General features: G+C 42.4%; 1 protein-coding gene and 1 non-coding gene across 2 annotated transcripts; both read right to left on the bottom strand.

The window, feature by feature from the left end:
- Positions 1-1,284: 1,284 nt before the first annotated feature.
- RPL18A (ribosomal protein L18a) lies at positions 1,285-8,388 on the bottom strand. Its single transcript, XM_001362326.4, has 5 exons — positions 8,260-8,388; positions 6,587-6,766; positions 6,207-6,336; positions 2,210-2,319; positions 1,285-1,445 (listed from the first exon to the last, which is right to left on the bottom strand). The coding sequence occupies exons 1-5, from the start codon at positions 8,275-8,277 to the stop codon at positions 1,353-1,355; spliced, it is 531 nt and encodes a 176-aa protein (XP_001362363.1). The 5' UTR covers positions 8,278-8,388; the 3' UTR covers positions 1,285-1,352.
- On the bottom strand, positions 2,729-2,865 carry LOC130458652 (small nucleolar RNA SNORA68). The gene has a single exon (XR_008918060.1). It is a non-coding gene; the product is annotated as a small nucleolar RNA SNORA68 (small nucleolar RNA).
- Positions 8,389-16,812: the final 8,424 nt, after the last annotated feature.

The raw sequence follows: 16,812 nt of genomic DNA, 5'->3' as shown, positions 1-16,812 counted from the left end.
CTACAATGACTGCATCTATTCATAACTCCAACAATGAATGTGTCCCAATTTTCTCACATCTCCTCCAACATTTATTATTTTCCTTGTTATATTGGCCAATCTGACATATGTAAAGTGGCACCTTGGTTACTTTTTTTTTTGCATTTCTCTAATAAGAGGTGAGCAATTTCAACCTATCCAAAAGGGATATAAAACTGTATACTCTTTGACCTCATAATTTCACTAGGGTCTATATCCCTAAAAGGTCAACCTACTTGTACAAAAATACTTATGGCAGCTTTTTGTGGTAGCAAAGAATTGCAGTATGTTAGTGATGGAATACTATTGTGCTATAAGAAATACATGGGATGGTTTCAGAAAAAGCTGGCAAGATCTGCAGTCAAGTAGAATCAAAACACCATACACAGTAACAGTAACAACTGCATGACAATCAACTGTGTAAGACTTAGCTCCTCTCAGTAATACAATGATCCAGGACAATTCTGAAGGATGTAAGACAAAATGCTATTTACTCTCCAGAAACTACTGGGAATTAGAATGATGGTCAAAGAATATTTTTCACTTTAAGACATGTATAATCCAGATCAAATCGCTTACCATCTCCAGGAGGGAGACAATTTGGATAGTGATGTTGAAAACTATTACATGTAACTGGGAAAACAAAATACTTAAAACAAATTTTTTTTTTCAGGTACATTCTCTGCTCTTGATTACAAGTTGGAGCCATAAACTCCAACCCGTAAACTGAGGAAAACTCAATAGTTTACTGCCCAAGGATTGCATTTTCTCTGGGACAAAACTTGAAGGTATACTCATCTGCTTAATGTTTAGCATAGTATCTGGCCCTCTTCTGTGGCTGACAGTCCTCAGCTGTCTCAGCAAGGCTATAGATTCAAGACCTGCAAGTGGGGGATTATGATATAGGCCACCTGCCAGGTACTCTGTAGCCAGGGAGGCTGTTTTCACATTTTTAAGTCAGGGAGAATGTTCCTATTGCTCTCATGGCTTTGAAAAGAGTACAACCTTTCTGCCCCTCCATTTCCTTATCTAAAACAGAGTGGACTAGATTTTTAGGGTTCCCCCTCTTTTGGTTCTGAACCCAACAAAAACGTCGTACTCTTGACTTTAAGTACAAGATCTTCATCTGTAAAATAGGAGAAAGAGCTTCTAGCCTGGAGTTATGTAGGCACAAAAATGACTTACTAGAACTAAAAAAGGTCAACCCATCTGCTTTCTTGTAAGAAGCTCAATCAGTTAACAATGTTTTCAAAAAGACCAGTCTGCTTCAGTTTCCAATTGAGAACTTTATTTTAAACAGGTCAAATAAAACATGTAGCTCCTTTTCTCTGCATTTAGAAGAAAGTGTTGGGCCTCTTGGTAGTAAAACGTGGTTTGTGCTGGCGGCGAAGGACTCTGTGGGGCAGAGGGAACTTGATTTTGGAGTCCTGCAAAATCAAAGAGATCATTGTCAGAGGGCCCTGCCCCATTTGGACAGCAGGGACTATACAACCAGTGTTTAGCAGCATCCTATCAAATCAGGCCTACTGGCCAGGGTGCAGAAGCCCCCATCAGGTAAAAAGTATGTGTTAAGAGCTTTCGATGCGCCAGGAACTAAAGTTCCAAGTTGATATTATACCCCCCCCCCGGGCCATCTGGCTCTCTCTAGCAATTTAAAGGTCTACCAAGTCTCACAAAATTTTTTAGGCCTAGCTGCACCCTGGACAAGTCACTCTGTGAGAGTCTGTTTTCTCCTTTGTAAAAACTAGGCACAAGAATTGTGCTACCTTCCCTTTCATAGGGCCACCATGAATTAAGACTGTAAAAAACACTTTGCTACCAGAAACCACAAAAGGGCCAGGTATTATTATCATGTTGAGAACAGCCAGTGTGACTTTGCCTCTCACTGTGGGTGAGGCATGAGAAGTCTTTCCATAATGGACTTCAAAGGTTGGTTAACCCAGTATTTTCTAAAACATTCAATTTCTTAATCTGTGTTCTAATATACCACCCACACTGAGGAAGAACCTGGCAAGACCTTGCAAGTCCCCATTGCAAGCCTCACCATTTACCTAAAGTCCCAGAGAAGTAAGTGGAAAGCTGAGAAATCAATGCTGTTCCAATGTCCATCTCACTCAACTTACAGATGAAGTCCAAACTGAAAGGATCCATACCAGGGAAACCCTAACATAAAATCCTAGATTTCACTTACGTGGAATTGCTTGACTGCAGGCCGCCGGCACTTGCTGGCAGGAATTTCTTCCACTTTCATGATCTGGATGGAGTGGGCCCGGGCCCGGTGACGGGCTCCCATATCTCGGTCTGCCAAGACAACAAAAAATGGGTTGAAAACAGGGATGGAGATTCCCTAATCATCCTCAAATCTGGCTTATATTGACTTTTTTAAATGAAAAAAATAAAACTCACGATTTTCTAACAATTTCATTGCTCATTCCCTTCTCACTAGGCCCTGTAATTTACTTAATACTGGGAGGCAGGAGTTGCACCAGACCTTCATGACAGCTGGACTCTGTTGTGTTATTTCTATCCCAATAGGACACCTCCCTCCCAGTCTGTTTTCCCTACCTGTGTATTTCTCCATTAAACCTTTTACCTCTGGATCCCCAAGTTTTCTCTAGGTAATTTGTAGGTTTCTCAGGTGACCTGCAGAGAGATCTCAGCTGACTTGCCTGATAACCTTGGGGTCAGCCCCAGAGTCACTGCCTCTTGGAAGTGTAGAACCCACTATTTCACTTTCTGGGGCACTTTCATCAGCTCCAGAAAGGCGACAAGGTCCATTTACTGTCTGCACCCAAGATAAGATCATTGTTAAGGAAAAACAAGGGTCTTTTGGGGTTTGGGTGCAATCTACAGGACAAAGCCCTGTAGTCTGTGTAGTCAGCAGCATTGAAGCAATGCCCCACTGAGCTGGTAGCCCTTGCTATCCACTGGGTCAGATTCCAAGAGCCTCTCTGGAGAGGGCAGGCTCTCTTTGGAGCCTCATCTCACTTGCTCATCTTCACAATCTCCTACCTGGATAAGCTTAGACTCCTTCCTCTTAATATCTTACTCAATTTTTACCCATCCTTCCAAGGAAAAGCAATACTAGTAATCTCTTGAGATGGACAGGAGTAACTCTTTCTGGAGGTCTACCAGCTATTCAAGGGCAGGGGGGCTGTTTGGTTGATTTTCTTCCTGCTAACTATCCTTTCTGCAGAGTGGTGGAAGTTATCGTTCTTTTCTCAGCCAAGAACTGTGGGCAAGGGTCATTTATCATTGGAAGCCAGTCATACCCTGGTATGATCATTTTGGGGTTAGAAATTTCCCCAGTGTACATTTAAGTCTATAATCCTGCATTACTGCGAAAATGCAATTGCTGCATCAAACCTAACACGATGATTTAATGGAACTTTTGAAGCATCTACAAAATCAGGAGGAAACACCTATAGGGATGGGTACTGTCAGTTCTGAGCAGAATATCAGAATGCAGAACCAAGCTACAAACAGGCCTTCCTGTCCCAACCTGGCAGGCCTGTCACAATCCAGGAGAAGCCATTTGGGTCTCAATTTCTTCTTGAAGAGCTTGTGGTGCTCACCCAAGAACTGACTTGAGACATTAGGTAAAGCATCCTGACCAAGCTCAAAGCATTCCTTATCTTTTCCCTTACTTAGGGAACTGCTGAAGCAATAGTTATGGTGTCAGGAGGCCCAAGACACACCTTGTGAGGGTCAGTACATAAAGGCTCTCTCTGAGAGTTGGGTATCATCCTGAGAGTCCAGCCTACCCACACTGCTCCTCCCTAGGGGAAGGCAAAGGCTCATAATGGGAGGTCCCTAACACCAGTCATATATTTGTAGATCCAGCTGTAAATTAATTCCCAAGTATTAGTGTAGTCATTAACTTGGAAATCATTGCCTGACGAAAAAGCAGAACTTGCCAGGCAAATTAGTGGCACCTTAAAAGTATGTGGTATGTTACCTGCATCTTGGCTGTTGAGCAATCATTAGCCTCCACAAAAGAAGGCCTGCTCTGAGCAGCACACCAAGTCATAGGGATGATGACAGGTAGAAGCATCTACTATCCCCCCCCCCCCCCCCCTCTCTTGGCCAGTAAGCAATTAATACTTCTGTAATTCAATCCATCAAAGGATCCAGACAAAAACCAGACAGTTCAAAAGTCTGGATTGACTAGAGGGAGACTCATCCTAGCACATTTGAGGACTGCCAACTCCACCCCTCACCAAGACTTGATCAAACAGGTCCATCATTTTTACAAGGTGCCTTTCCCCCCTCTCACAGTAAATCTGCCTTATTGCTATAAGTAAAACAAACATCAGTGCCAACCTATAGCCAACCCTGAATTCAGTGTTGATCAAATATTCTCCAACCGTTCTAGGTGCAAATCCCTAAAGAACATTACATGGAGCATGGCGATCCAAAAAACCCTAATGTGACTAGGTCTATGAACTCAGGATCCCCAAGCTCCTGGTCCCAATTCTCTTCTTGTAGCATGACACCTGCAAGAGCCAGCTTATCTGCACCCAGACCCTGGGTATCACAGGTCACCTCTATGTCTGAGGATGCTTCTTGTTCAGGATAGCTCTAACTGCCAGCACCTTTACTTTCAGTATGACATACTAGAGAATCTAAGAAAGCAAAGTTGTCTTTTTACTCAAAGGCCATTTCCCTCGGCAGAGGGCTCGCTCCTATTACCCAAGTTTCTTACTGCTTTCCTTTATGGCTGAGCTTTCCTACACTGCAGTTCTATTCCCAAAAACTTTCTGTCCACTATATGAAATAGTTTAGGTTTTTGCTGTAGGCTGTTATGGGATGATAGATAACAGACTACCACAAGCTCCTAAGTAAAGAGGAGACAGATGAACCTTCCCCATCCCACCTTTCTATTAGGCTATCATGACTTGCGAACCCCTGAGAATTATTGTGTACATGATTTTCCTCCCTTCTGGTAGAGGCTGGTTCACTCTAGAAACCAGTTTATTTTCAAATAAAAGTGACCATACCCTTGGAACCAGCTCCATCATGGGGCATTTATAGCCCAGGGAAGTCACCTATCAATAAAAAGACAATGCCCATGGTCTCCGGATTATTTATACCAAAGAAACATAAATGAATAGAAATGGCAATTTAACAGCCATTTATAGAGCAATTGCTGCTAAATGAAGTGAATGGATAAAAAAATGCAATCCACCCAGCTCCCAAGTACTTGATTATATCCCAATTACACTAATTCTTCATTTCCCCCAAATCAGCCTCCATTGACTTCACTTAACTCCCAATCACCTAGCTCTTACTTTGTACTGATTCTAAGACAAGAAGGTAAACAACAAAAAACAAACTACCCCACTGCTCTCTGCATTGAGTCTTTCCTTATTTCTACACAATCCAACCAGTTGCCAAATCCTCCATTGATTTTTATCCTACATTGGGGCTTTCTCTGCCCCAAACCCTTTACTTAAACTGACACAGATACCAAAAAGTTTAATTCCCCCTTCCCCCAAATATTTTTAGTCCAACACAGCACTTTCCTAACTCTAACAGTCTCCTCAAAGTCTTCACTTGTCCCCTTCAACCTAATGCTAATGGAGTCAAACAGTGATCATGCCCCCTTGTCCAAATATCCTCTCAACTTTCTATCACATCCTTCATGTTTCACCTGAAATTCTACCTTCTTTGTGAAGGCTTTCCTAAACACCAAATGATTTCTTCCTCTCCTAAAATTTTATTTTCTATCACAATGACATGGAAATCAGGAAGCCTGGGTTCAGATTCTACCTGAGATTTCCTAGTCATGTGGCAACAAGCAAATCTGTTAACTTTAAAAACGGACCAGTCTCATTTCCTCAAAGAGATAATAAGCTCCTTGAAGCATCTCCAACAATTTTAAATACTTGTCAAGGATCAGACATATACAACTGAGCCCAAGCATTTAGCATGACATTTAGAAATTATTATAACCAATATAAAAACAAACATCCAAAACCTAGAATGTAACTAATTATAGTCATATGTACATGGCCTTCACCTACACTCGTAGGTCCAGGAAAGCCCTGGTTCTTTATAGAAAAGAGAGGCACTACCACATCTTGGGTTCACTTAAAAATCCCCACCACCCTCTTCCAATCCAAGAGGTATAAATTGGCAAAGCTAACACTAGATTGACTCAAATGGTCAGCTAAGAATATCCTTACAGCATTGAGTGACAGCTCCGGCAGTGGTCAGGTCCCTGTACTCCCTGTACATGTTGTGGGTCCCACTCCTGGAATCATAGCGCAGCCAGATGCCAAAGTTTTTCACCCTAAGAGGGGACTTTTCGAAGACCTATTAAATGAAAAGGAATACAAGAAAAAGTCACTGGGAATCTCTAAACACTGTCCACTTACCCCAGCACCAGATTTGGCTAAACCTTCACTGGAATGTCCAGGAAGGGAAAAGTCAAGCCAGGCAGGGAAGTGACCAGCTTCTCTAACTTGGGGTGGCAAGAATGCCATCCACAAAAATAGGAAAGATGCTATACATGCCCCACATGCCACAACTGCCCACCATCTGCTTTTCCAGGGAGGTCAAGTACCTGTCCACAGTAAACAATTTCTCCAGAAGACTTCTTCATCTTCTTCAGTTGGGAAACGAAGTACCAGAACCTGGACTTTGCTACCACGTGATTAGGAGCAAAGATCCGCATTCGATAAAGAGGTGGCACTGGGCTCTTGGGAGTAGGGAGGCATCGTCCAACTACCTTATACTCTCTCAGCTGAAATGAGAGACAGCACTGAGGTGAAAAAGTACCCACACACGGAAGGTCACCCAGTTTTAAAATCAGGTTTACTTGGGAGTATTGTGGTATAATAGTAAGTGGACAATATGGGTTCCTAAGATATAGAACTTGAATTGACCTTAGAAATCAAACTTCAAGAGCAGCTGGGTGGCTCCGAGGATTGAGAGCCAGACCTAGAGCTGAGAGATCCTAGGTTCAAATGTAACCTCAGATACTTCCTAGCTTCACCCTGGGGAAGACACAGTTCCCATTGCCTAGTCCTTACTACTCCTGCCTTGGAACCAATATTGATTCTAAGACAGAAAATAAAGGTTAAAAAAAATCTAATTTCACCTTACAGATGTAAAAACTGTAGAGCAGACTAAGGTGATATAAAGTCATAGAGCCTAATACAAATCCATGGGCTTTCCTGTCTGGGTTGTGCTACTTGCAGGCAAGCAATTACTCTTCTGTAAGTAGATGAAACTACCTAGCTGACTGGTTTGGTGTTGGGGATATTGTATACATAAATGCAAGCTAAAGTTCTTGATACTTTCCCCAAGAGTATTAAGATTAGGGCCCTGGGTTTCAATATTGATTTTTCTGAGGTAGCTTTAGAAACATTTTAACGTAATCATAGCAAGACCTAGGCTTTTCCTACTCAACTCACTGAGAATTTTCTTAAATATCAGGTTAAAAGAAACGTTTTCAGTGTTTAAGATGACTTTTGTTTAGCTGATTACAGATCAGCAAATTCCTCTTTAAGGCAGAATGCTACAAAGTAGTAACATTTCCCCACATCATCAAGAAAGACCACCCTCAGGCAAAAGTGGGCTCAAGATAAATATTCATACACAAAAAGCCCTTTCCCCTACGGGGACCCGAAAAAGTAATGGGCCTCCAATGGCAGAAACAAGAAAAAACCTTTCCGCCCAAATTCCAGGCCAGTTGCTTTCCCATTCGGGCAGGGATCGTCTCTTCACCCCAACAGTGTCTGGAGTAATTAGTGGTTTAAGGAGTTGGGCCCCCACTCACTCCCACCTACTCTTAGTTTTAGCGAGAATACTGGATGTTACATGAGAAAGGTGACCGAACAGAAGCACGGCTAGGATTCTCACCCAAGACTCACGACTCTTCTGGGACGTTGCACTGGGACAGGAAGGAAATCAGGGGCAAACGGGAGGCCTTGGACCCAGAGGGTGCATGAGCCCATGGTTGTCCAGGAATTACATGGAAAAAGAGATCCTCAGGAATCTCCTCCTTCTCCTCTTACTTTTCCACGGGCTCCACGCGGAGCCGCCATGTTGGCCCCGCACCCTAGGGCCCTCTTGCGCAAGCGCGACACCGAGAGCTTGGCCAAAGTTCTGGCCGCCCGCGCCAGCCCATCTACCCCACCACAAGCTAGCCTGGTCGACCGACCGGCCTCTAGGGAGATCTCCCTTCCTCCCATTCCCTGTGGACCGGCCCCAGTCCCGGCGCAGAACGCTTACGGTGCCCGAGGCCTTCATGGTGCTGCCGCCTCACTCCCCGCCAGCCCGCAAAAGGAAGTAGTGCTCTGGCGTGCGGCGTCTCACCACCCTTCCGCTACAGGAAGTCCCGCCCTCTCCGGGAGGAAAACGGATACTCTTATTCTCACTGATATGAATGTCCGCCACTCAAGATATCTACTCTTCTTATTGGCTAAATCTGCGGAGTCCTCTCTGCACCCTTTAGGAGAGACTACTATTCCCGGCATCCAACTCCTCCCAGCAGGCAACGAGGCATCTACGAAGGGAAAACTCAAAGGCTGATGGGCTCCCATTCTCCAAACCACCTTCTCCCCATCCCCGCGGCGTAGGGAGGGGCGTGAGCTTTTTCAGCATTCCGGGAGTAGTAGTCCTCCCTCCTTTTCTCGTCTCAGTCTCCGACCCCTAAACCTAACTCTGACTTCCCAGCATGCGCTTTCGACTTCCTGGGACGGTGGATCTGCTGAATGGTGTCAGAACTAGTGGGATTCCCACCAGCTTCTAAGACTGGAGGTCCTGGCTTCAAGTTTGGCCTTAGACATTTCCTAGCATATGTGATCCTGGGCAAGTCACAGCCCCCATTGTGTAGTCCTTATCTCTTTTCTGCCTTGGAACAAACCCTTCCCCCAAAACTAGTGGCATTATACCATTTATATAGGCCCGGAGTCCCATTGTACAGACCGGGAAACCCGAGGCCTAATAAGGTTACAGCTGTGCCTTTTGTTGTTCAGTCATGTCTGACTCTTTGTAACTCCGTTTGGAGTCTTGGCAAAGATCTTGAAGTAGATTGCCATTCTCTTCTCTAGCTCATTTTACAGATGGGGAAACTGAGACAAACAGGGTGAGCTGACTTGCTTAGGGTCACCGAGCAAATAAGTGCCCGAGGTCAGATTTGAAACCAGGAAGATGGGTCTGTATCAGTCATCTGCCATCCATGACCGCCCCTATGTGTAACTCCCACTGCCTGTTTCATTCCTTCTCCCTGTAGTAGGAGCAAACCAACTCCCACCCCACTTCCTGCTATCTCATCCTCATCTTTCTCAGTTCTACGCTACCTACATCCCACTCCAATCTTGGCTCTCCCATTTTCCAGGTCCTCTGGAATTTTCATGGTGAGCAAATCTGAACTGTCACATTCCTACCTACCAATACTTGACTTCCTCCTGGCAATACCTCAACATTGGCCACTTTCTTCCCTTTCCAAATTCTAGTTAGCCATTTCAACATTATACTAGCCCTCGCCATTCCTACATGGAACTACCAGCAGCTCTAATTGGCTGCCCATGTTTGAATGCCAAATGCACTCTTGCCTAATAGACTATTTTTATGGAGATCCTGCAAAGAGGTCAGAAGAAGTGATACAAGGATACTGTCAAAGTGTCTCTGAAGAACTTTAGTATCAAAGGTTTTCACCTTTACATAGAAGACACTGGCTTAGAACCACCCTGCATGGCATGTCCTAGATCAAAGATAGGGCCATGCTCTAAGAGCAAAGCAGGATTGAAGTAGATTAAAGGAAATGTGAGATGTGCAAATCTGGAGATATCTCCATTCCAAAAGCTCATAAGGGATATTTGTGTCCAACCAATGGGAGAGTATCCTGAGCTCCTACTGGTCTGATTAGCTACAGTTGGACATGCTGTCCATTGACCCTGACATAGTGATATCATTTTGATCCTTTTTGAGTACAAAGGACAACAATCAGTAAATGTCCTCTACTCTCAAGTCTCTCTCCTTCTTTGTTCTATTGTCTGTTTTTCCTTTCTAGACCTCAGGCTCACATTACTTCAGTCATCCACCTTCTCATTTCCTTCTAGCATGTTGCTAAACTTCGAGAGGAAGCCACACAACCTTGCTATGTGGGTACCTTATAAATTGATGTTAAATAATTTCAAATGGACCCTCACTGCAGGAAAGCTATTTCTTCCCCTTTCCTGATCCCTTCAAAGGCTAGTTTCTTTCTTTTCAAACTATTTTGTATATAAATAGTTTATCTTTATTCTCTTTATAGGGTGTGTTCTGTTTACACCCAGTTAGGATATAAGCACCTTGGAAGTAGGGATTTTTTCATTCTTTATCCTTGGTGCCTAGCACAATGCCAGGCACATAAGTAGATACTTAATTCCTATTCATTAATTGATTGGTTTATTTTGATTAACATAATATTGAATCTTTCACAATCTGGGCTAACCTATATTTCTAGATTTGTCTTTTATTAATTTCCTTTCCAGCAGTCTAGAATTCAGTCAAACATGTCTACTTAATGTTTCCCTAAGTCTTCCGATTTAGACTTTTTATAGGTTGTTCCTCGTTCTTGGAATACTCTCCTTACCTCAGCATAGTGAAATCCAGCTCACTCCTGTATACTCCAACCACCATCTAAACAGGCACCACATGGAATTGTGATCAAGATCAGAGATAGTGATCAGCTCCTCCATCTAGTTCAAGACTGCCCAAGAAATCCAGAAGCCTTCAGGTGACAAGGAAGGAGGAAACTAGCATGAGCAGCAGTTAATACCCTGAAGCCTTTGAAAACTATGATCTTTGTGGGGGGACCAGAACCCAACCCCATCTCACAGAGCCTGAAACATGTGGGTGCTCTGAGCAGGAATATACCAGGCCGAAGTCAGTGTGAGCTGTGGTAATCAGAATCTAAAGCCAGCAAGACCTTGGCACTGGTCTGTTGGGGCAGCAGTGGGGGAAAGAGCCAGTCCCTACTGGTCACTATCCAGGAAGACAAAAGTTTGGAAATCAGGGGAGTGTTCAATTTGAAGGTGTGGGACTACTACAGGAGATAAGACCAGCTCAATAACCAAGTAACATGGTGGAACTTTATAGGAAACCTGAGCCAAGCAAGATCTCCAATATCCTACTGGGTCCTGTCAGAGTAATTGTGGGGGACAGAGCCAATTCTGAGTTGGAGATTGAATAAGGAGAAAGAGACAGAGGAATAAGACCAACACCCAAACTGGGCCAACAGGAAGGAGACAAAAAAGTCAGAGATTTTTACCAGAAAGCAAGGCCTGGTGCCAGCCAGAACTGCAGAAACATTCAGACCACAGAGGTCACAGTACCAATCAGTGGGGAAGCATCTGACACTAGCCTTAAGTTCCAATCCAGAAAGTCTCAGAGGCTCTAGGGCTAGAGATATGTGCAAATAGAAGAAAATATCAAAAACAATGAAGAAATAATATGGATTAAGGAAGCCCAGGAAATAAAACCCAGAAGAAAGCAACTCCACAGTTATAAGTAGATCCTTTGAAAAAAGAATGTCTTGGCCACAAGGACTTTAAGAATGTCTGGAAGGAATGAGGAAAGACCCTTTAAAATGAAATGAGAATTTAAGTTATATCTCTGAAAAAATTTGGAAGAAGAATAAATAATTTAGAAGATAGAAATCTTTTTAAAGTAATGAACTCCCCGAAAAGTAGAAGGGATTAAACCAAACTCAATCTATAAAACAAGAAATATAATGATAATAATAGAACTTTGTGATTTATGTGGCACTTTAAGATTTACAAAGTACTTTACACATATTATCATCTTTGTTCCTTACAAGCAACTTTCTATGGAAAACTCTATTATCTTCATTTTACAAATCCCACAATAACCCTGTGATATGGTTATCTTATCCATTTTACCATTGAGAAAACAGAAGCCAAAAGACTTGCCCATCATAATAGAACTAGTATGTCTGGCTTGATTTGAACTCAAGTCTTTCCTGACTATATGTCTAGTCCTCTATCCACTCTGCCTTCTAAATGCCTCATTATTAGAAGAAAGTCAAAAGACTGAAAAATTAGAAGAACATGTAAAACATCTATTATCAGAAACAACTGACCTGGAAAGTAGCTCAAGAAGTGATCATTTAAGAATCAAGAGGGGTGGCTGGGTAGCTCAATAGATTGAGAACCAGGCCCACTTTCTGGCTGTGTGACCCTGGGCAAGTCATTTGACTTCCATTGCCTAGCCCTTGCCACTCTTCTGCCTTGGAACCAACATGCAGTATTGATTCTAAGCAGAAGGTGAGGGTTTAAAAAAAAAAAGAATCATAAAACTCTGTTGTAGGATCTATTACAATATAACTAATTGGGTTCATTTAAAACTGATAATTTTTTAACTCTTTAAGTCCAATCCTTTCTCATGCTCCAGAGTAATTAATCAATAGTGAGTAATTAATATTAGTTGTTATAGGAGACATATGAGAAAATCAGGTAGCATGGTGGATAGGCACTAGGCCTAGAGTCAGAAGACCTAAATTCAAGTCTGGCCTCAGACACTATCTGTGTGACCCTGGGCAAGTCACTTACCCCTTTGGGCCTCAGTTTCCTCAACTGTAAAATGAGGTGGAGAAGGAAATGGCACACCACCAGTATCTTTGCTAAGAAAACCCTAAAATGGGATTGTGAAGAATCAGAGATGACTGAGAATTACTAAACAACGATAACAATCAGAGGACACACACATATATATAGATATCCATATATATATAAACATATGAATTAACCAATATTCCTTATTATAGTAGATATATTCTATATACATATATATGGCCCCAAGAAACCGGCCTTAGTCCTTGGTCTTTTGTTTTAGTCTTCTCTGCTCTAGATGAAGGGAGTGGTGTAATACTCAGTGTAGCATCAATGATCTAGGAGCAAAGAGTGACCTTCTGGACCTCAGCCACAAGAAACCAAGAGGAGGATTCATTGGATCTAGACGTGAACTTGGGCAACCAATTCTGCATAGGAAGAGAACAGAGTTGAACCTACTCTCCTCTAGGGGCCAAGGTGTTATAACAGAGTGTATGTCTCTAATGTCCTTCTTTTCTTGCTGTCTAGTGTTCCAATAGTCCGAGCATAGTTCTGAGCCACTACACCAAATTCTGCAGGACCAAGACTTTTGGGGCACCCTGTATCTTTGAAGTAAATATCCCTCTGTAAAAGCTAAATGATCTTAATTAAATGGGATTGGGGCACTCGTCCAAAGCCCCTAACAACGAAGGGAATGAAGCTGCGGGGGCTTGAGCTCAGTAGAGAAAAGACACCCCACAAAACCCCTTCGGAAGCCTAAAGGGTGGCAGCCTAGCTCTGGGAAATGGGTCCAGGGAATATATACTATACTAGTTTCTGGATTCCAAGCTGAATAGTTAAGAGACAACTTGTATCTGGTCATAAAAGATCTCAAACTATTAGAAAAAAAGAAAATGGAACTGGCCTTGAGAAAGCAAAGAGGGAGACGAGATTATCTAGTCACTAGGGAGAGAGGATGAACGTGTTTGGAGCCATGCCATAAAAGAAGGTGACCATGCAGAGGGCATGGAGTAGTAGAACTCTTGGCCTGATTTGGCCTGGTCTAGTACATGAAAGAGTTAGAGTCTGATCTGGTTCAATCTGTGTCCACATTGACCTGCTGCTTCCAGACTCCTATCTGAAGCAGCTGAGTTGAAAATACTTACAGGAGCCGCCAGGTGGTTCAATGGATAGAGTGCCAGGCCTGGAGCTGGGAGGACCTGGGTTCAAATCTGATTTGGACATGTCCTAGCTGTGTGACCCTGGGCAAGTCACTTAAATCCATTTGTCTAGTCCTTGCTGGTCTTTTGTTTTAGAATTGTTACTAAAATAGAAGATGAGGGTTTAAAAAAATAAAGGAAAGGAAAGAGAGCATTTGTAGATCAGCTTTGTGCCAAGTATTGCAAGGAGTGTGACATACAGTGTAGGGATGACCAGAGAGGAATACAATCCTTTTTTTTAATCCTTATATTCTCAATAAATAGTTTATTTTTATATAACAAGAGTCTCCTTAGCATCCTCGCGCCTGACCCTGATGGGAAGTTCACTTATGAGCTTCACTTCACTGATATAAACTAAAGATGCTTCGTAAGCACAGCAAGCAAAGTATCTAAATCAATTTATAATCAATAATCAATTCATTGCTTATTATTTTTACAGTAGGGATGACCAGATAGGAACAGGGAATGACAGGCTAAACACAAATTGAGGGTGGAGGCTCCAACCAAAATTCTAGTAGAGATGCTTGATTGAGATGACCCCAAACCACAGGGCTCTTTAGGAGTCTGACTCAGTTGTCGTGGCAGAAACTCCTCATGGAGTGAAGATGAATCTTTTTGATGCTGGATTCACAGATAAGGGGGAGGGGGGAAGGTGGGCATGTCAACATCTCTCTGTATACTAAGACAAACTCCAAATGGATCCACGACTCAGATATTAAAGGTGATACTGTGAATAAGGGGAACAAGGAAGAATTTACCTTTCAGATCAGCAGATAGGGGAAGAGTTCATTACCAAATAGGAAATGAAGAGGATCCCACAAGACAAAATAGATGAGGGGGCAGCTAGGTAACTCAATGGACTGAGGGCCAAGCCTAGAGATGGGGGGTCCTGGGTTCAAATCTGGCCTCAGACATTTCCTAGCTGGGTGACCCTGGGCAAGTCACTTAACCCCCATTGTCTAGCCCTTACTGCTCTTCTGTCTTGGAACCAATACATAGTATTGATTCTAAGATGGAAGGTAAAGGCTTTTTTAAATAAAAAAAAAAAACAGATCATTTTGATTATATAAAATTAAAAAGATTTTGCACAAACTAATATAGATAAAAATTAGAAGGGAAAACTGGCAAAGGGAGAAAAAAATCCTTTGCAACAGGTTTTTCTGAGAAAGGTCTCATAAACAAGATACAGTAGAAACTCATTGTTTTTACTCACCACAAACTATTCAAGGTCTCTACCTTTTTTTTAGTCTTTATTTTTTATTTAAAATGAACTTCAGTTATTAAATATGTTGCTCGACTGTCTCTACCTTTTTCTAATAATAACACAATAGATAAAAATGTTCTTACACAATTGGCATCATAGATTAAAGCCTGTTAGGCAGCCTGGAGGAAAGAAAAAATGTAAGACCCAGAGTCATTTCCTGATAGTCAAAGGCTATTTTCAAAGGAAGAAATCCAAGCTATCATCTGGATGAGGGTTTGCTGAGCCCTTTTCAGAGCTGCTCATCCACCTTTCATTCAATTCTCACCTTTGGCTCCAAGAAGCAGCAGCATGCCCAGAGCTCACACGTGGGTAAATTGTCTCAGCAGGCAGACTAAATCAGGTTGAGGGTAACCAACAAGCCTCAAACCCATCAGTGAGAGAAGCAGATGTCTTTCCCCAGGGAAACAGGCAAATAAGAACAATTTGTTCCAGTGGCCATGGAGGCAACGGAAGCAGAAGCTGTGGAGCACTTAGAACTTGGCCAGACGTGGAAGGTGCCAAGATCATCCACTGCATCCTGGGCCATCGCCAGTCATCTTGACTTTGGTCTTCCCACTCACTGGACTTGGATGGCTTTGGAAGAGAGGGTGAGGCTCATGACTTTGTGCAACATTGCCTCAATGAACCCCAATTCACCATCAAGTTGAGATGTCACTCCATGATGCCATTGGTCTTCTTTGAAAAATGAAGAATGAACAAAAATAGCCACAAACTGGGCAATTTCAGAGATCATTGGGAAGAACTTTATGAGCTGATGCAGAACAAAGTGAGCGGAACTTGGAGAAAAATTTATTTGTCAACATTGAAGAGAAACAACTTTGAAAGACTTTAGAACTCTGATCAATGTCACATGAGTCAATGGGGATAGGACTGGGGATGTAGACTCTAAGCGATCACCCTGGTGCAAATATCAATAATATGGAAATAGATCTTGATCAATGACACATGTAAAACCCAGTGGAATTGTGTGTCGGCTACAGGATATGGGGGGAGGGAAAGAACATGACTCATGTAACCATGGAAAAATATTCTAAATTAATTAAATATATAAAAATTTTCAAATAAAAAAAAGAACTCTGGTCAATGCAATGTTAAACCAAACATCCAGGAAACTGAAGATAAGACAAATGAATCACTTCCTGCTAGAGAAATGATGAACTAATAATGCAGATAGAAACATATATTTTGGTTATGACCAATGTGGGATTTTTCGTTTTGCTGGACTGTATATTTACAATGAATTTTCTCTTTCTCTTTTGACTTAAGCAGGGATATGTGGGAGGGACAGATTATAAATACATGTAGGGTTTTTTTTTTACAAAAATAAAAAAGCTGGTTGTGAAAGAGGAAGAGAAGGAGGTGGCAGGCTCATAGCACCAGTTGTTGATTTCCATTGGAACAGTCTACATGCCTATTTCTATCTCCATGTCAAGGTTTCATTTCTTCTAAAAGGTCTATCCGATTTTGCCAATGGAGACTTGTCAGCCCTTTTCCAATATTCATTCACCTCAGATACCAGGAAATTCCCCCTTCCCCAACATATGAATTTGTTAATGATGTCAATGCTGATAAGAATGTTCCTCCTGATCCTCAGCCAAAAGGTCCTGCAAGACCCTCCTTAAAAACTAGAGAGATCTAGCTTCAGATACTTCCTGGTTGTGTGACCCTGGACAAGTCACTTAATCCCCATTACCTAGTCCTTACTGCTCTTCTGTGGAACCAACACATAGTATTGATTCTATAAGATGGAAGGGAAGCATTTAGA

The sequence above is a fragment of the Monodelphis domestica genome, chromosome 3 (genome assembly GCF_027887165.1).
Source record: "Monodelphis domestica isolate mMonDom1 chromosome 3, mMonDom1.pri, whole genome shotgun sequence".
Classification (NCBI taxonomy): domain Eukaryota; kingdom Metazoa; phylum Chordata; class Mammalia; order Didelphimorphia; family Didelphidae; genus Monodelphis; species Monodelphis domestica.
This window is presented reverse-complemented; position numbering and strand designations above follow the sequence as displayed.